Raw genomic sequence first — 21,015 nt, forward strand, 5'->3', positions numbered from 1 at the left:
CCAGTTAAGATGCCTTTTCTTGTTTCTCTTGGTTCTAATAGTGTAACCTGTGCATGAACATGTAACATGCACTTGAACATGTTCCTGGGGATCTTAATTGCCTCTGGTTAGGCACTTGCATCTTCTCTTGGTGGTCCAAATATAGCCTGACCAATACATCATAAAGTCAATGAATAATCTTCAGGCCCTCTGCAGCTTGACTAACAGAGCTACGGTATCTTATTTCTGTCTATAGAGGCTTTGTGGAATCTAGATATTGAAATATGAAATTTAGAAGTAGGTCCTTTGATAAGATCATGGTTGATCTGATAGTGGTCTCAACTCTAATTTCCTGTCTTCCACTATGATCCTTGACTTTCTTGATGATCAAAAATCTGTCATGAGTATACTCAGACCCAGGCTCCATTGCTCTCTGAGGAAGATAATCCCACAACTAATGACATCCTTGAGAGAAAATTCCTCACCCTCCCTAATTTGAAAGGGAAACCCTTATTTTTTAACTGTGTCCCCAAGTTTTAGCACTCCCCCAACCCTCTAACAACCGGAAACACCCTCCCGGTATCCACGCTATCAAGTCTCCTCTGGATCTTGTATGTTTCAATAAGATCACCCCTCATTCTCCTAAATTCCATTGGGTATAGGTTCAGATAAGTCCTTCATCCAGGAATCAGTCGAGTGAGCCTTCTCTGCAATGCTTCTAACACAATTACACCCGTTCTCAGATGTGGAGACCAAAACTGTACACAGTACTCCAGATATAGTCTCAGCAAGGCTTTATATGGCTGCAGTTAAACTTCCTTACTTTTAACAGTTCACTCCTCTTGCAATAAATCCTAATATTCAATTTACCGCCTCATTCACTTGTAACTGAATGCTAACTTTTTGTAATCCATATACCCGAAGATCTCCGTGGACTACTGAGTTCTACAATCTTCATCCATTTATGTAGTATACTGTTTTTGTGTTCTTCCTGCCAAAGTAGTAGACAAGTTCACATTTTCCCATATAATTTTCCATCTGCCAAATTTTTGCCCACTCACTTAACCTACTTAACTCCTTTGTAGACTCTTTACCTTCTCTTCACAGCTTACTTTCCTATCAATCTTGATGCCATTGAGAAATGTAGTAACCATACATTTGGTTCCTTCATCAAACCCATTGATATAGATTGTAAATAGTTCCATGTGGCACTCTGCTTGTTACCATTGTCAAACCAAAAATGACCCATCTATCCCTATTCTGTGCTTCCTGGTCACTGACCAATTCTTTTCCCATACCAATATGTTACATCCTACACCATGAGCTGTTACTCTGTGTAGCAACCTTTGATGCATGATCTTCGTAAATGCCTTTTGAAAATTCAAGAATGCTCACATCTTCTGGTTCCCCTTTATTCACCATGCTTGTTATTTTCGTAAAGAACTCTAAATTATTTAAAAGCAATTTCCCTTTCATGAAACCAAATTGATTCTGCCTGATCCCATTATGATTTTTGAAGTATTCTACTAAACTTAATCATTCTAGCAATTTCCATAAAGCAGTTTGCTAAGTGGCTTATCATTTCCTTTTTTTTGGTCTCCCTCCTTACTTGAATAAAAGTGTTCAATTTGCTATTTTCCAATCCGCTGGGACCCTTCCATAAGCTAAGGAATGTTGGAGGATTATAACCCATGCTTCTACTATCTTAGTAGAAGTAGCCACTTCTACTAAGATCATAAAAGAGGAGAGACTTGGATTATAATTTTCCAAAGTTCTTTAGATTCTGAATGTGAGTTATGAGTAGTAAGATTTCTTGAATTTTCCACCTGCTCTGCACTTGTCTACATCTATGTAGGTATGAGTGTCAAGCCAGAAGGTTTTGAAAGAAATTTCCTAGTCTTGAGTGAAAATGGGAGGTAACATCACAATTATCTGGTCTTCTCACAGCTAAATGTATCTCTGATCTTCTCCTGGCTCAGCATATGTAACATTCCTTGAGATGAATTGACCTCTGCTTGACTTTAACCACTTTCTGTGTAAGGTAGGGCCATCTGCAAAGAGAACAGTTTTATCATTAACCAAGATTTAGAGCTTAGTTCCCTACTTGGAACATTTGCAGAGAGAAAGCTACTAATGAAATTATGCTCCACAGCCCCTGATTTTCTGCCATCACTTTAAAGCCCATGATGGTTTGAAATTCGTTATCTGAATACAAGTTATTAGTTTCAGCATCCATTTAAGATGCCTTTTCTAGTTTCTCTTCAGTCTAATTGTCTAAATGTGCAGGAGAAGCACAGTCAAAGGTTTTTGTATTTCTGGAATAGCTGTGGAGTCCTTAATTCCACATAGGCATCACTTTTCATCAGGAATGCTCAGTGGCAGAGTGGTGGGTTTGTATATCTGGAAAGGCTAATGTAAGTGTTAGTCGAAGAAACATTGCAAGTCGTGTAACTGACAACAAAGCTGCCTGACATCATAGTTGTTCTGTAACCTGCTTATGTTGATCTTGTTTTTTTCCCTGCCCAGAGATGGTCGAGTGATGGGTGTACTAGAGGTGTCACGCTCGATTGGAGATGGGCAATACAAGCACTGTGGTGTGATATCAATACCAGACATTAAGCGCTGTCAGTTAACGTTAAATGACAGGTATGGTGAAATGGTTAGTTAGTGCAATAAGCTGAGTGCAGCTGGTATTACTCAGGGTTGAGTTAAATATGTGTATTTCACTTCTGGGGTTTGAATGCAAATCCTGCCAGTAAAATGTAGTGAAGGCTTTTATTCCAGATTTTGGGGTTTTTAAAAGAAGTCCAGGTAACTTCCTTGTAGTTCAGAGTCTACACCTTTTATGTTCCTGACAAACCGGAATATGCTTTACCCACAGTATCTACATAACCTGAGTGAGCTTGTGCAGGACCAAAGATGTGTGGGTTAAGTGGATTGATTATGCTAAATTGTCCCTTAGTGTCAGGGGACTAGCTAGGGTAAATGCATGGGATTATGTGGATAGGGCCTGGGTGGGATTGTGGCCGGTACAAACTCGATGGGCTGAATAGCCTCTTTCTGCACTGTACGATACTGTGATCAGTCAGCCGGAGTGAGGGTATTGGGGATTTAGAGCTGAGTAGGTAACTATTGGTAAATGTTGGTAAGTGTTTCTCTTTTTCTCTTTAAAATTCAGTAGTCTAGTTTAAAGGGCTAAACAACTAACCCAGTTAGCTAAGTGACCAGTTATCTGTCAGTCAGTTGAAGCCTCATTGGGAATTTTAAATTGGTGTGAGTCATCCCAACTCACCTCAGCTGTATATAAAGCAGTGGTTTTACCAAGCGCACAACCAGTGAGCTTGCACAAGACTGGTCAGCCGGAGTGAGATTTCAATCAGAGTGGAGTATCGGGAATTTGAAGCTGAATGGTAATATAATTCTGAGGGGAAAGAGGTGCTCATTTTGAGGAGCAGAGAGGCGGACCTGTGAGGGAGACTCGTGGGCAAGTGAGAGATAGAAAGAAATCGAACCATGATGTCACGGCCAGGAGGTAAGTGATTGGCTGGTGACTGGTAAGTAGTTTTTCTTTCCTTTTTCTCTTTGGTATTGTCATTATTGTTGTAAGTTAAGGGTTAGGTCATGGCAGAAGATCCCATGCTCCTCTTGTGTGATGTGGGAATTCAGGGACACTTCTGGTGTCTCTGGCTCCTTCGCGTGCAAGACGTATGCCCAACTGCAGCTCCTGTTAGATTGCTTGATGGCCCTGGAGCTGCAGATGGATTTACTTTGGATCATCCACTATGCTGAGGAAGTTGCACTTTCAGTGAGTTGGTCATACCACAGATAAAAATATCAGAGGGAGATAGGGAATGGGTAATCACCAGACTGAGGAAGATAGGTAGGCAGCGCCGGGGTCCCCTGCCATCATCTCCCTCCAAAACAGGGGACCCACAGAAGGGCAGGAAAAAAGAGTGACAGAGCCACAGTGATAAGGGACTCGATTATAAGGGGAATAGACAGTTGTTTTGGCAAACACAAGCGAGAGTACAGGGCAGTATGTTGCCTCCCTTGTGCAAGGGCCTAGGATGCCTCAGAGCGACTGTAGGACATTCTGGAGGGGGAGTGTGAACAGCCAGCTGTTGTTGTGCAAAAAGGCACCAACAATAATGGTAAAAAATGGGATGAGGTCCTACAAGCTGAATTTAGGGAGTTAGGAGTTAAACTAAAAAGTTAGGACGTCAAAGGTAGTAATCTTAGGATTGCTACCAGTGTCATGTGCTAGTCAGAATAGGAATGTCAGGATAGCTAAGATGAATATGTGGCTTGACAGCTGGTGCAACAGGGAGAGATTCAAATTCCTGGGACATTGGAACTGGTTCTGATGGAGGAGGGACCAGTACTAATCAAATGGTATGCATTTGGGCAGGACTGAAACCAGTGTCCTAGGGAGCGTCTTTGCTAATGTTGTTGGGGAGGGTTTAAACTAGTATTTGCAGGGAGATAGGAATCGATGCAGAAAGTCACAGGGAATTAAAGTGGAGACAGATACAAAAGGCAGTAAGGGGAAAAGTGAAAGGCAGAGAAACTTAAATCAATAATCAAAAAGGGCCACAATACAGAGTACAGAAACACAAGGAGAGTGCACAAAACATGACAGGACAGATCGTTTGAAAAAGCAGGGCAAAGAGATCAAGGGAAGTCTAGATTAAACTGCATTTATTTCAATACAAGGGGCCTGATGGGCAAGGCAGATGAAGTCATGATGTGGAGATGCCGGCATTGGACTGGGGTAAACACAGTAAGAAATCACAGTAAGGTTAAAGTCCAACCAATTTATTTGATAGTAAACTCACAAGCTTTCGGGGTTTACTATTAGATAATTTGGTTGGACTTTAACCTGATGTTGTGAGACTTCTTACAAGACAGATGAACTCAGGGCATGGCTGGGTATATGGTACTGGGATATGATAGCTATTACTGAAACATGGCTAAGGGACGGGCAGGACAAGCAGCTCAGTGATCCAGGGTACAGATGCTGTAGGAAAGATGGAACAGGAGATAAGAGAGGAGGGGGAGTTGTGTTTTTGATTAGGAAGGACATCACAGCAGTACTGAGAGGAGATATATCTGAGAATTTGCCCACTGACCATGTAGGGGTAGAACTGAAAAATAAGAAGGGAGAGATAAGACTTTGATAGGATTGTACTACAGGCCCTGTAGTCAGCGGGAAATTTAGAAGCAAATATGTAAGGAGACTACAGATAGCTGCAAGAAAAATAATGTAGTAAAGTTGGGGATTTTAACTTCCCCAACATTGATCGGGACAGCCATAGCATTAGGGACTTGGGTGGCGAGAAATTTGTTGAGTGTATTCTGGAGGAATTTTTCATTTATTATGTGGATGGCCTGACTAGAGAGGGGGGCAAAACTTGACCACCTCTTGGTAAATAAGGAAGAGCAGATGACAGAAGTGTTAGTGCGGGATCACTTTGGGGCCAGTGACCAATTTTAAGATAGCTATGGAGAATGATAGCTCTGGCCTAAAAGTTAAAATTCTAAGTTGGGGTAAAGCCAATTTTGATATTATATAGGAATTTTCAGAAGTTAATTGAGGGAGCCTGAGGTCACTTTGCAACTGTGGCCAGATTTTCCGGCCCCATTGTGGCAGGGCCTGCTGTGCAAATTTTGACGGCCCAGTCCAAATTTGTTGACTTCAGCAAGACTGGACAATCTTAGTGACAGTATGTAATGGAACCTACAAAAGAGCAAGCTATCGTAGATCTGGTTTTGTGTAATGAGACAGGATTAATTAATGATCTCATAGTTGGGATCCTCTCGAAAGGAGCGATCACAATATGGCTGAATTTAAAATACAGATGAAGAGTGAGAAAGTAAGATCCAATACCAGTGTCTTGTGCTTAAACAAAGGAGACTATAATGGGATGACAGAGCAGTTGGCTAAGATAGACTGGGAGCAAAGACTTTTGAGACAATTGAGGAACAGTGGAGGACTTTGAAAGTGATTATCAGATAAGAACATAAGAACATAAGAACATAAGAAATAGGAGCAGGAGTAGGCCATCTAGCCCTTCGAGCCTGCCCCGCCATTCAATAAGATCATGGCTGATCTGTCGTGGCTCAGTTCCACTTTCCCGCCCTCTCCCCATAACCCTTAATCCCCTCTCTTATCAAGAACCCATCAACCTGCTTCTTAAAAATATTTAGCGAGGCAGCCTCCACCACTTCAACGGGCAGAGAATTCCAGAGATTCACCACCCTTTGAGTGAAGAAGTTCCTCCTCAACTCCGTTCTAAACCGCCTCCCCTTTATCTTGAGGCTGTGCCCCCTAGTCCTACTGTCTTTTTTGAGCGGGAAGAGTCTCTCCACCTCTATCCTATCCATCCCATTCATCATCTTATACGTCTCAATGAGATCTCCCCTCATTCTTCTAAACTCTAACGAGTACAAGCCTAGTTTATTCAGCCTCTCCTCATAGCTCAATCCCCTCAACTCCGGTATCAGCCTAGTAAACCTCCTTTGCACTCCCTCCAGGGCCAAAATATCCTTGCGTAAGTACGGCGCCCAAAACTGCACACAGTACTCCAGCTGCGGCCTCACCAATGCCCTATACAGCTGCAGCAAGACCTCCCTACTTTTATATTCAATCCCCCTCGCTATGAAGGCCAGCATCCCATTCGCCTTCCTGACCACCTGCTGCACCTGCAAGCTGGGTTTTTGCGATTCATGCACAAGGACCCCGAGGTCCCTCTGCACCGTCGCCTGCTGCAGTTTTTCGCCACGTAAGTAATAGTCCTTCCTACCATTCTTCCTACCAAAGTGGACCACCTCACACTTGCCAACATTAAATTCCATTTGCCATTTCCTGGCCCATTCGCCCAGCCTATCTAGATCCTTCTGCAGACTCTCCACACCCTCCGCACAATTTGCCTTTCCCCCAATCTTGGTGTCATCAGCAAATTTCGACACCCTGCACTCGGTTCCCTCCTCCAGATCATCTATATAAATGGTAAATAGCTGAGGCCCCAGCACCGACCCCTGGGGCACCCCACTAGTCCAGATACCATCCACTGGTTTCCCATTGTCCACTGTGCAAGCAATGTCCTCAAAGTATTCCACTGAGTTAGTTAAACATGACCTGCTTTTCATGAACCCATGCTACATCTGCCCATTGGGACAGTTTCTATCCAAATGTCTCACTATTTCTTTCTTGATGATGGATTCAAGCATTTTCCCCACTATAGAAGTTAAGCTAACCAGCCTTTTGTCTACTTCCTTTTTTTAAAACAATGGCGTCACAGAGGCCCTGTTTCCCACTCTGCCAGAACCACCCCAGAGTCCATTCCTTGTGATCCTAGTGTCTGACCCGTTTCAGTACCCAGTCCGTAATCATAAATAGACACTTCAGCATCTTCCAATTTAAGATCTTTTCTGGAAATTTATTTTGTTTGGTCTCTTATTCCATGCTGCCCAGTGGCATCAGTTTGAATTCATGTGATAAATGTGCATGTATTTCCAGATATGTGACAGATATGAACATCTTGGATGAATATCAAATTTGGATTATCAGCAGCAGCCTCATAAATATGATTGTGAAAACTAGTTAAGAAATTGAATCATTTCCTACTGTATCAAATCTGCAAGACATCTGATAATGGTTTAGTTTTTCAATCCCAAGCATGCCAGTACTTCATTATTTCAAGATAATTTCCTTAATCTGATTTGTATTTGTATACAGGAATTAATTGTGTTTTATGTGCCGATTTTAAAAAAAAAATCATTTTTTGTCATTAAATTCCATATTCAGAGCAGCCAACTCCTTCTGATTTGTATTGCATCCCCAAAGCCCAAGGTTGTTGGATTGGAATTCCATATACTACATGAGACTTGTAAAAGAATTAAATAGAAATACACTTTCTTTAAAACATGCATCCCTTGTATTCAAGTTGTCACTTGCTTAAGAGGTTCCAGTTTCAATTCTTGGTAGGTCCTCAGTTAGTTGGCATGAATATAAATAGAAATTTTACAATTGGTTTCCATTTCTTTTTTTCCTTTTGGCTAAACTAGCCCTGAAACAAGGTTTCCAGTCCTGAATACAGTTGGCCGATTCCTGCTGGAGAATGCAGAGATTTTAAAAAAAGCTTTTCATCAAGGTGTGACTGACTGTCATCTAGTGCCCATCCCTAAGCTGATGTTTTTATTCTTTGTACTGCTAAGTGGTTTGATAAGCTACGTTCCCAAGAGCATTAAGTCAGTGGCAAATTACGTTCACGTAATCACACCAGTTAAGGGTGACACATACACTGAAGGATATTGGTGAATCAACTGGATTTGTGACAAGCCATTTTCCTTCTAATGTTAGCTTGGAAATGACCTAATTTATTCAGTTCATTTTCACAACTTGCCATGGGGGGCTTTGCGCTCACAACCTTGGTGTAGCTACTGCACTACAGAACCCTGTCAAGCTAGGCACACACATGAGGAGTGCTGCTGAGTGAGTGATTAGTGAGATGTTGCCACCTGTGGCACTCTAACAAGAGTCTGCATTTTCACAAGGAAGAAGAAAAGAAAATCCATCAGCCATTTTAAATATTACTCCTCCTTTAAACCTCTTTTTAAACTGGCTAGAGCTTTAGTTATGGTATCAGCAGATACTTCATCTGTTTATTGGAGGGAGGTGGAAAAGGAGAGTGAGAATAGATGGGAGCCCTATCTTTTCCTGTTCGTCTCTACCAGACATCAGCATGACCCGTATTTCCTCACCTTGTTATGCTCATCAAGTTGTTGTGGGTTTCCTAATGACAGTGTATGATATGTAGTGACAGGCTCAACAAATGGCTATTTCTGTTGTTCATTCAGTTGGGTTTAGCATTAAAGTGTAAATATGGGACTCACTCACCTGCTTGCGAGGCAGTGTCAGATAACCATCTCATACTGGGCTTGGTAGGAGCCTGTTGATGTTTCAGTGACTGCTGCTTCAGATTGAGCAGATTGCATATCGAGGAAATGACTGCTCACATTACCCGGGGGAGGGGATGGGATACATCTTGGGCACAGAAAGGGCTTGGTCTGGGATGTGGTCCATGGCCAGAGTTTGGTTTTTGTTGTGATTTTTCTCAAACATAAGATTCCTAAATGTAGCTGTAAGGGAATTGACGTTGAAAGCAAAACTCAATTTTAATATACAAAATGTGTGTTTACCAGCCATATAATATCCTGCTCAATGACTGATTATCCCTTCATAAAGGTGCCATAATAATGTCGTGTTCCACATCATCTTGGAGAGCCTGGGCAGTCGTTGTGCCCTGTGAGGAGGAATGTTTGAACAAAAACTAAATAGTTTGTGAATCGAAGTTCAAATCGAACCTGTGCTATACATCAGTCAAGTCCAATCCTGTGCTTGTCATCCACTTCCCCTTATAACAGGAAGCAGATTTCTCAGCTAACGTTGAAATGGCCATGGAAGAGACAGGATTTAAAATAGAAGTATTCGCTCCCCTTTAGTGACCCTTTCCTGTTATGTATAGATTTATATTAATATTTTAGAGGTAACTTTTAGTTTTGTGGAGATTAAATTGTAATGTTTACATAACATAAGAACATAAGAAATAGGAGCAGGAGTAGGCCATCCAGCCCTTCGAGCCTGCCCCGCCATTCAGTAAGATCATGGCTGATCTGTCGCTGCTCAGTTCCACTTTCCCGTCCTCTCCCCATAACCCTTAATCCCCTCTCCTATCAAAAACCCATCAACCCGCGTCTTAAAAATATTTAGCGAGGCAGCCTCCACCACTTCAACGGGCAGAGAATTCCAGAGATTCACCACCCTTTGAGTGAAGAAGTTCCTCCTCAACTCCGTTCTAAACCGCCCCCCTTTTATCTTGAGGCTGTGCCCCCTAGTCCTACTGTCTTTTTTGAGTGGGAAGAGTCTTTCCACCTCTATCCTATCCATCCCATTCATCATCTTATACGTCTCAATGAGATCTCCCCTCATTCTTCTAAACTCTAACGAGTACAAGCCCAGTTTATTCAGCCTCTCCTCATAGCTCAACCCCCTCAACTCTGGTATCAGCCTAGTAAACCTCCTCTGCACTCCCTCCAAGGCCAAAATATCTTTGCGCAGGTGCGGCGCCCAAAACTGCACACAGTACTCCAGCTGCGGCCTCACCAATGCCCTATACAGCTGCAGCAAGACCTCCCTACTTTTATATTCAATCCCCTTCGCTATGAAGGCCAGCATCCCATTCGCCTTCCTGACCACCTGCTGCACCTGCAAGCTGGGTTTTTGCGACTCATGCACAAGGACCCCGAGGTCCCTCTGCACCGTCACCTGCTGCAGTTTTTCGCCCCATAAGTAATAGTCCTTCCTACCATTCTTCCTACCAAAGTGGACCACCTCACACTTGCCAACATTAAATTCCATTTGCCATTCCCTGGCCCATTCGCCCAGCCTATCTAGATCCTTCTGTAGACTCTCCACACCCTCCGCACAATTTGCCGTTCCCCCAATCTTGGTGTCATCAGCAAATTTCGACACTCTACACTCGGTTCCCTCCTTGAAATCCTAGACTTTAGGAGGTGACCTTTAGTATTGGTATTCAAAGAATGAACTGTGTTTATTTAAGGAGGTCAACATGAAAGAGTGGGATTTATAAATCAGCAGGGGAGCTTGTTTAACTTGAAGACCAGGGACAAAAGGTTTAAGCTACATTGTCCTGTTTTTGTTAGAAAGGTAAATTATTTATGCAGACCCCGACCAAAAAGTTTCATTTTAAAGCTAAAACACAAGTTACTTTAAATATTTATTGGATATACTATGTGGAGTTTGCATGTTCTCCCCTTGCCTGCGTTGATTTCCTCCAGGTGCTCCAGTTTCCTCCCGCAGTTGTGTGGGTTAGGTGGATTGGCCTGCTAAATTGCCGTTTAGTGTCAATGGGATTAGCATGGTAAATACATGGAGTTACGGGGATAGAATCTGGGTGGGATTGTTGTCAATGCTAGCTTGAAAGACCAAATGGCTTCCTTCTATATTGTAGGGATTCTATAATTTTATACCTCAATCGACCTCTTACTATTGAAGTGATTGATTCAGGGTGATGCCTTGGTTGGAATTTTGGGAAGTTGTGATTTTTTTCCAGAAGGTATTTAGGAGGTGGAACTGAAATACAAATATATGCATTAGGTGCAGGCCATTCAGCCCCTCAAGCCTGTTCCTATTGTAACCTCAACCCCACATTTCATCTACCTCTGATGACCTTTGACTCCTTTGTAGTCAAGAATCTCTACCTCTGGCTTCAAAATATTCACTGACTCTGCCTCTGTCACTCTTTGGGGAAGAGTTCCAAAACTCATAACCTCCTGAGAGAAACATTTCTCCTTATCTCCATCTTAAATGGGAAACCCCTTATTTTTACAGCGTTCCATTGTTTTAGTCTCCCACATGGGCAGACCTCCTTTCAGCATCCACCCGGGATCTGATACAGGGCCAATCTTACGAACCTTTCCTCATAAGATCCCTTACAATTCCAGGGATAAGTCGAGTAAACCACTGAACTGTTTGTGTCACATTTATACCTTAAGTAAAAACACTAAGTAAAACCACTAAAACTATACGCTATACTCTCAATGTGGTCTCATTAACACAGCAACTGTAGCAAAATATCCCTACTTCGCCCTTACAATAAACAACACATTTCTTTTGCCTTCCTCATCACTTGTACCTATATACTAATTTTTCCTGACTCATGTTTTAGGACACCCAAGTCCCTCTGTACTTTATCTGCAATCTCCATTTCCTATTCCTCCTGTGAAAGTGGACAAGTTCACATTTTCCCACATTATCCTCCATCTGCCAAATCACTTAACCTATCATGTCCTTTGCAGACTCCTCTTCATGACAGCCCTTCCTACCTATATTTTTGTTATTAGCCAATTTAGCAGCCATACATTTGGTCCCTTTACCCAAGTTGTCGATTATAAAATGTGGCCACAGCACTGATCACTGTGACACTCCACTCATCATATCTTGACAAATCCAAAAATTATCCATTTTCTACTCTGCTTCTTGTTAACTAACCAATCCTCTATCTGTGCTAATAGGTTACCCATTACACCATGAGCTCTTAGTTTGAGTATTGACCAGATGCCTTCTGGAAATCAAGTGCACAGTTTACCCTTTATCCACATTGCTTATTACTGCCTAAAAGAACTCCAGTAAATTAGTCAATCATGATTTCCCCTTCAAAACCATGTTGACTCTGCTCGATTGCTTTGAGATTTTTTTAAATGCCTCACTGTTATCTCCTTTATAATAAATTCTGGCAATTACCCAATGACATGTTAAGCTAACTGGCCTGTAGTTTCTGCTTTGTCTTTTTCCTTCTTGAATAGTGGAGTCACATTTCCTATCTTCCAATCTGATGGGACGTTTCCAGAATCTAGGGAGTTTTGGAAAATTAAAACCAATGCATCAACTATCTTAGCAGCCACTTATTTTTAAGACCCTAGGATGAAATCCATCAGACCAGGGGACTTACCAGCTTTTAGTTTAGAATAATTTTTTCAGTACCCTTACCCTGGTGATTTGTAATTGTTTCAAGTTCTTCGCCTCCTTTCACTACCTGATTCACAGTTATTTCTGGGATGTTATTTTGATCTTCTACAGTGAAGACGGACCCAAAATACACATTCAATTCATCTGTTTTTCTTTGTATTTCACTTTTAATTTCCCATTCCACTCTCTAGAGAACTAATGTTCACATTACTTTTTCAATACTTGTAGAAATTCTTGCTGGTTTTATATTTCTAGCCAGCTTTCTCTTGTATTCTTTTCTAACCTCCTCATTAATCTTTGTCATTCTTTGCTGTTCTTTATATTCTGTCCAATCTTCAGACCTCCCACTCATCTTTGTTGAATTTTAGGCTTTATTTTTCAATTTAATAATATCTTTAATTTACTTAGCCACGGATGGTGTGTCCTTCCCTTAGTCTTTCTTTCTCATCAGAATGTATATTTTCCGAGTATTCTGAAATACCTCCCTAAATGACTGCCACTGCATCTCTGTAACCCCATCTCTTCACCTAATTCCTCCATTCAATTTAGCCAGCTCTGTATCATGCCCTCATAATTGCCCTTATAAAAACATGAGAACGAGGAGCAGGAGTAGCCAATCTGGCCCCTCGAGCATGCTCCACCATTCAATAAGATCATGGCTTATCTTTTTGTTGACTCTGCTCCACTTACTCGCCTGCTCACCATAACCCTTACTTCCTTTACTGTTTTAAAAAACATTCAGTGAGGTAGCTCAACTACTTCACTGGGCAGGGAGTTCCACAGATTCACAACTCTTTGGATGAAGAAATTCCTCCTCAACTTAGTCTTAAATCTGATCCCTCTTTTATTTTGAGGCTATGCCTCCTAGTTCTAGTTTCACCCACCAGTGGAAACAACCTCCCTGCTTCTATCTTTTCTGTATCCTTCATAATTTTATGTTTCTTTAAGATTAAATTCCAGTGAGTATAGTCTCAGTCTCTCCTTATAAGACAACCCTCTAACTCTGGAATAAACCTAGTGAATCTCCTGCACCTGATCCAGTGCCAGTACATTCTTTCTCAAGTAAGGTGATCAAAACTATATACAGTATTCCAGATGTGGCCTCAGCAGCACCTTATCCAGCTGCAACATAACCTCCCTTTTTTTAAACGCAATCCCTCTAGCAATGAAGGACAAAATTCCATGGCCGCCTTAATTACCTGCTGCACCTGCTGATCAACTTTTCTTGATTCATGCACAAGAACACCCAGGTCCCTTTGCACAGCAGCATGCTGCAATTTTTTTGGATGACCTCACATTTACCACTATTGTACTCCATCTGCCCACTTATTTAAAATATTTATATTCCTCTGCAGACTTTGTGTCTTCTGCACACTTTGCTCTACCACTCATCTTAGTGTCATCAGTGAACTTTAACACACTATACTTGGTCTCCAACTCCAAATCATCTATGTAAATTGTAAACTGTTATGGTCCCAACACTGATCCCTGAGGCATACCATTAGTCAGTGATCGCTAATGAGAAAAACACATTTATCCACACTCTTTGCTTTCTGTTAGTTAACCAATCCTGTATCCACGTTGATACATTACCTTTAATGCTGTGCACTTTTATCTTATGCAGCAGCCTTTTGTGCGACACCTTGTCAGATACCACCCACCGATTTCCCAATGTCCACTGTGCATGCAATGTCCTCAAAGTATTCCACTGAATTCGTTAAACATGACCTGCCTTTCATGAACCCATGCTACCTCTGCCCATTGGGGCAGTTTCTGTCCAGATGTTTCACTACTTCTTTCTTGGTGATAGACTCAAGCATTTTCGCCACTATATAGAAGTTAAGCTAACCAGCCTTTTGTCTACTTCCTTTTTTAAAACAGTGGCATCACATTTGATGCCACTGTTTCCCAATTGCCAGAACCACCCCAGAGTCCAGCAAGTTTTGGTAAAATACCATTAGTGCATTTAGTATTTCCTCTGCCATCTCTCTTAGTATCCTGGGATGCATTCCATCAGGGCCAGGAGATTTGATTTGATTTATTATTGTCTCATATATTAGCATAAAGTGAAAAGTATTTTTTCTTGTGTGCTATACAGACAGAACATACCCATTCATAGAGAAGGAAATAAGAGTGCAAAATGTAGTGTTACAGTCATAGCTAGGGTATAGAGGAAGATCAACTTAATGCAAGTAAGTCCATTCAAGTCTAATGGCAGCAGGGAAGGAACTGTTCTTGAATCAGTTGGTACATGACCTCAGACTTTTGTATCTTTTATATTTTGTCTACCTTTAGCCACATTAGCTTGCCCAATACTACTTCTTTAATGACAGTCATTTCTAGGTCCTCACCTGCCATAGCCTCCTTGTCATCAATTTTTGGCATGTTATTTGTGTCTTCCACGGTGAAGACTGACACAAAATACCTGTTCAATGCCTCGACTGTTTCCTCATTTCCCATTATTAAACCCCCCTTTTCATCCTCTAATGGATCAGTGTTTACCTTGGCCACTCATTTTCATTTTATATATTTGTAGGAACTTTTGTTATCTATTTTTAATATTCTGAGCTAGTTTACTTTCATCTATATTGTTTTTCTTTATAGCTTTTCTCATGACTTTCTGTTGACCTTTAAAGATTTCCCAATCCTCTGGTTTCCCACTAATCTTTGCCACTTTGTATGCATTATCTTTCAATCTGATGCACTCCTTTATTTCTTATAGTCCTTCCTTTTCACCAGTATATGCTTCTGCTGAGCACTGAAAAATCACTTTGAAAGTCCTCCACTGTTCCTCAATTGTCTCAAAAGTCTTTGCTCCAAGTCTATCTTATCCAACTCCTCCATCATCTCATTATAGTCTCCTTTGTTTAAGCCCAAGACACTGGTACTGGATTGTACTTTCTCACTCTTCATCTGTATTTTAAGTTCAGCCATACTGTGATCGCTCCTACCGAGAGGATCCCCAACTATGAGATCATTAACTAATCCTGCCTGACTACACAAAACCAGATCTATGATAGCTTGCTCTTTTGTAGGTTCCATTACATACTGCTTGAGAAACCAATCATAGATACGTTCTACGAACTCCTCAAGGTTGTATTGGACAGTGCCAATGGGGTGGAGTCTGTTGTGGGCAGGGAGGTTGGAGGGGCGGCACTGTGGGGGTTCCAGGCAGGCCGGCGAGTGAGTTGGCCAGCAAACAGATCGGGACTACTGTCAGACTCTGGCGTGAATAGGCCTCATCCGCTGGGTTTTTAATGATATTCACGATTGTGCCTTCTGCAGTGCGAAGAGTTGGGAGATTCGGGTCTGAAGTTGCACTGAAAAAACAGTTGTGATCTAGAAGTTTTCCCAGCAATTCAGCACTTTTGGGGGAATCACCCCCCCGTCTCTGTAATGGCCACTAAATCGTACTCATTCGCGATGATTTGTGCCGTCAACTCATTTGACCTTGTTTTGAATGCTATGGGCATTTAGTTAAAATGCCCTTATGCCAGTTTTATACCTTTTTGAATCCTAACATCTCCTGAGTTCTTCCTTTCAACTTCTAACTTTTTTCATAATTAAGTTTAAAACATTAGTCTTAGATTCACTCCTCTCTCACTCAAAATAAATTTGGAATTCAGTCATATAATGATTGTTGCTACCTAGAGGCACCTTCACTGTGGGGTAATTAATGAATCCTACCTCATTGCACATCACCATATGTAGTATAGCCTGCTCTTTGGTTGGTGCTAAAATATGCTCCACGAAGAAACTGTCCTGAAAATACTTCATGAACTCCGTGTCCAGGCTGCTTTTGTCAATCTGATTTGTCCAGCCAGTATGTAGTTTAAAATCACCATGATTATTGCAGTACCTGTTTCACAAGCCACCATTATTTCTTCCTGTATACCATCCTACAGTGTGATTACTGTTAATGGGCTAAAAACCACTCCCGCAAGAGACTTTTTACTATTTTTCTTCATTACCTAAACTTGATTTTACATCTTAATCTCCAGAATTAAGGCAATTACTTTCAAATTGTACCAATGCCATTGTTAATTTGGTAGGAAGAATGGTAGGAAGGACTATTACTTACGTGGCGAAAAACTGCAGCAGGCGACGGTGCAGAGGGACCTCGGGGTCCTTGTGCATGAGTCGCAAAAACCCAGCTTGCAGGTGCAGCAGGTGGTCAGGAAGGCGATTGGGATGCTGGCCTTCATAGCGAGGGGGATTGAATATAAAAGTAGGGAGGTCTTGCTGCAGCTGTATAGGGCATTGGTGAGGCCGCAGCTGGAGTACTGTGTGCAGTTTTGGGCGCCGCACCTGCGCAAGGATATTTTGGCCCTGGAGGGAGTGCAGAGGAGGTTTACTAGGCTGATACCGGAGTTGAGGGGATTGAGCTATGAGGAGAGGCTGAATAAACTAGGCTTGTACTCGTTAGAGTTTAGAAGAATGAGGGGAGATCTCATTGAGACGTATAAGATGATGAATGGGATGGATAGGATAGAGGTGGAGAGACTCTTCCCGCTCAAAAAAGACAGTAGGACTAGGGGGCACAGCCTCAAGATAAAGGGGAGGCGGTTTAGAACGGAGTTGAGGAGGAACTTCTTCACTCAAAGGGTGGTGAATCTCTGGAATTCTCTGCCCGTTGAAGTGGTGGAGGCTGCCTCGCTAAATATTTTTAAGAAGCAGGTTGATGGGTTCTTGATAAGAGAGGGGATTAAGGGTTATGGGGAGAGGGCGGGAAAGTGGAACTGAGCCACAACAGATCAGCCATGATCTTATTGAATGGCGGGGCAGGCTCGAAGGGCTAGATGGCCTACTCCTGCTCCTATTTCTTATGTTCTTATGTTCTTATGTAATTAACAGAGCTACCCCTCCACCTTTTCCTAGTTCCCTATTCTTCCTAAATGTCATGTGCCCTAGAATATTCATGTCCCAGTGGAGGCATAGAATCCCTGCAGTACAGAAGGAGGTAATTTGGCCCATTGAGTCAGCAGTGACTTTCCAAAAAAAGAATCTTACCCAGCTGTCCCCTCCCCCCAATCCTCATCCTCATCCCTAAAACTCTGCACATTTACCATGGTTAATTCACCTAATTTACTAACTTACACACCTTTGGATAGATACTAAGGGGCAATTTAGCATGGCCAATCCACATATCCTGCACATCTTTGGCTATATGCATTCAGATACAGATCCTTCAGTTTTGTCTTTTTACTTGTTTTTGTAACCTAGCTTTATCTGCTACTGCACTCTGTTCCTACCTGCTGCGCTCTGATGATCATTTCCCATTTCTATGGACAACTGCAACTCTTCCTTTCGCCCTCATAGGTAGGTTTAAGCCCCAAGTTCAGAAGCAGAGATCATGAGCCGTGGACTAGGAAAATCAAGCTTTTAGAAACCAGGGACACTTGTAATTTGCTGTTTAAATCGCTACACAGGAATTGCGATTGAAGTTCAGCTAAGTAGTCCCAGACCTTATAAGGCAGCTATGGAAAATTTTTTTTTTAAGAGTTGGTCCCCAAGAAAGTAAATAACTTTCAAAGAACCTGATAAAGTCGCCAGAGACTTTCTGGGGGATGTCATAGTGAAAAAGGGAAAGTTTAGTTATTGCGATGTGCTTTTTGCATAGAAGTGTAAGTAATTACCTAAAACCCCATGTTATTTAGTAGTGTTTTCTTGATTCTTGTATAATAAAATTCATCTATTTTTAAACTATGGAATCTTGTAACTTCATTCTTTTAGTAAATCACTGGGCATTCCAACATTTTAGAAGTTAACTGTGTCTATGAGGAACATAACATTCTTTAAATATGTCATATGTTTAGAGGAGATAAATGGAAATGGCACAAGTTAACACCCTGCAGTTGTTTCACAGCCATTTCTAACCAACACCACTAGAATCATTTCAGTCCCGACACACGCATCAGCAACAATAATGGAGTGAATTAGGGTTGATTGCAAGCTTTGTTATAAAGACTTGGCAATGACTAGGAACTACCTTAATAACTTCATTCTCTGAATTTGATGCTTCTCCCGAAATCCTTCATTAGATTTGGATTCTAACCTGCTCCATTATTGTCTTCTCAAGCATGTTTTATGATTGGAATGGTTCCAGTGACATAGTTAGAAATAGCTGTGGAATAGTTACAGATGTTCATCCATGCCATTTTCTTGGCTAAACATTTGATGTACTAAAACAAAATGGTCACAAAAAGGTGGTTGACAATTCTGTTAGGTCTGTCTCTCTAGCTGAGGACTCTGCCTCTTGTAGGGGGAGGTGGGGGAAAATGACAGAATTGAGCTTGATTGAGGTATGGCACAGTTGCCAGTGCTTACTATTAAATACTCAGACATGAATTATGACTGAGGTACTGGAGGGGGGAGCCACCATCTGTACAGATGTTGGAAAATTCAGAGGCATTGCGTATATTGCATGGAAGTATGTTGTCCGTCTTCCATGCTGCCATTAATCGGAGTGCAAATCACCAGCATCACTTATGTAGTAGCATTTGTGTGATGTGTTATTTCTTTTCCAGGTTTATTCTCCTTGCTTGTGATGGATTATTTAAAGTGTTCTCCCCGGAGGAAGCTGTTCTATTTGTTTCAGCAATACTTGAGGTACAGTTTGCTAATCTCGTGGTTTGTTCCCTACAGGTGAGTTCTGTGCAATTAATGGGTTGGAGCACTATGTACAGATTGTATGGTGACCCTTCATTGTATGTTCTGTGGGATAGTGATTTTAATCTGTTGTGTTCTCCATCAAACATGTAGCTGCTTACAAAGCAGTTTTAGCAGTGCTCTGAGGCCAAGGTCACCAGCCCCCCAGCAACAGCCCTTTTTAAGCCACTTTTGTATTGTACCCTGACCTAGCAGCAACTTCTCATACCCATCAATACCCCTGCTTGTTCCCATTGCTCTTTGCAATTGGCTTCAACTCCAAATCTCAACTAGTGCTCACATTCCTTTAGGACGTTTTAGAACGTAGAAAGTTTTATTTTAATTTTTAGTGTCACAAGTAGGCTTATTTTAACACTTCAGTGAAGTTACTGTGAAAATCCTCTAGTCGTCACACTCTGGCACCGCCACTATGCTATGGTGCTGCCTTTATGACCGGTGTCTACCATGGATAAGGTTATTATAAAGATTGATCATTGATAGATTTGCTGAACATAAACCTGCTGGCCTAAAGGAGACACTGATCCAAAGTGGGTGGAATTGGTCTTTGGTGAAATGGGGTGAGTGTGATTGGGTGGCTCATATTCCATTGATTGTCAATGGGGAAAAATATACCATGGTGGGAACGGACCAGTCGTTTGCTCTTATCCATTTCATATTGTAGCTGAAGATGAATTTCACTGCCAGAGTGTCTGCAAATGATATCCAGTTATAAAAGGAAGTAAGAGGACAGTGGCCTGGGGTTTCAGAACGGACTTGTGTATCTTTTATTATGAACATACTGAAATGACCAGCTGCTCCATTAAGCCAGCCCCACAATCTTGTTGCTTGGAAGGTCATACTGAATGTTCTATTTGCAAGCCATGCAAGAAACTTAAAGTTCCCATACAGAAGTCTGCTCCTTTAAGTTCAAGCCATGCAAAAATATTGAAGAGCCCATGAAATTAAACAAATAACCTGCCCATTATATTTAAAAAAAAGTGTGTTGATAGAACATAGAAACTAGAAGCAGGAATAGACCCTTTGAGCCTGCTCCACCATTCAGTTTGATCATGGCTGATCATTGAATTCAATATCCTGATTCTTCTTCTCTCCCCCCCTGCCCCCCAACATATACTTTAATCCCTAGAGTTATATCTGATTTCAAGAAGAAATCAGACAACGGGGGCGATTCTCCCAGCCCACTGTACTGCTCTAGCAGAGACATTAGTGGAGGCTGCTTGGCAGGCTCCCCGCAGGGCATCGTGACCCCTGTATGTCTCTGGCGCCATGTTTTTTGGAGTCATCAAGATTTACTTAAATTTGAATTTCAATATCGTTGGTGGGACTGAAATCTCCAGGATATGACTAGATACCTCCTGCCCGCCCGTCATCCACAACCACGTGATCTCCTGGAAAATGTGGAAAGGTCGAGTCACTAAGGCGGCAAATACTCTAGCAAATTCAGCTCTGATCCCCTCAGCTCCTTTCAGTACTCTACTTTTCTGAAATGGATGATCGTTGCTGGCTCCAAGGACATCCCATCCCCCTGCATTACGCTGTATAGTATCCCTACATCGCCTCATTAAGTGTCCATTCATTATGTGTGATCTTAATGAATGTTTAACTCATGGCAGAGCCACATCCTGAATTTGCCTAGCATCCATATCTGCACATTGTAGCACCCAACAGGTGCAGGGATCACTAGAAAGAAGGCACCTTTTTGCTACTCCCTAACCTGGGTCCAAGGCCAATTCTAGTGTCTGCTACCACACCAAGTCATAATTTAGTCCAAATTCCACAAACTAGATTGAGACGAATGACCCTTTAGATGAAGTTTG

General features: G+C 41.8%; 1 protein-coding gene across 5 annotated transcripts in view; it reads left to right on the plus strand.

The window, feature by feature from the left end:
• ilkap (integrin-linked kinase-associated serine/threonine phosphatase) overlaps positions 1 to 21,015 on the plus strand; it is a 61,141-nt gene that overhangs the window by 36,059 nt on the left and 4,067 nt on the right. For all 5 annotated transcript variants that reach the window (XM_080185381.1, XM_080185384.1, XM_080185385.1 and 2 more), the window contains 2 exons: positions 2,506 to 2,625; positions 19,057 to 19,138. In XM_080185381.1, the coding sequence (XP_080041507.1) occupies positions 2,506 to 2,625; positions 19,057 to 19,138 (202 nt within the window). The remainder of the gene's footprint in view (positions 1 to 2,505; positions 2,626 to 19,056; positions 19,139 to 21,015) is intronic.

Source organism: Carcharhinus amblyrhynchos, chromosome 3 (genome assembly GCF_965287045.1).
Source record: "Carcharhinus amblyrhynchos chromosome 3, sCarAmb.v2.hapA, whole genome shotgun sequence".
Classification (NCBI taxonomy): Eukaryota; Metazoa; Chordata; class Chondrichthyes; order Carcharhiniformes; family Carcharhinidae; genus Carcharhinus; species Carcharhinus amblyrhynchos.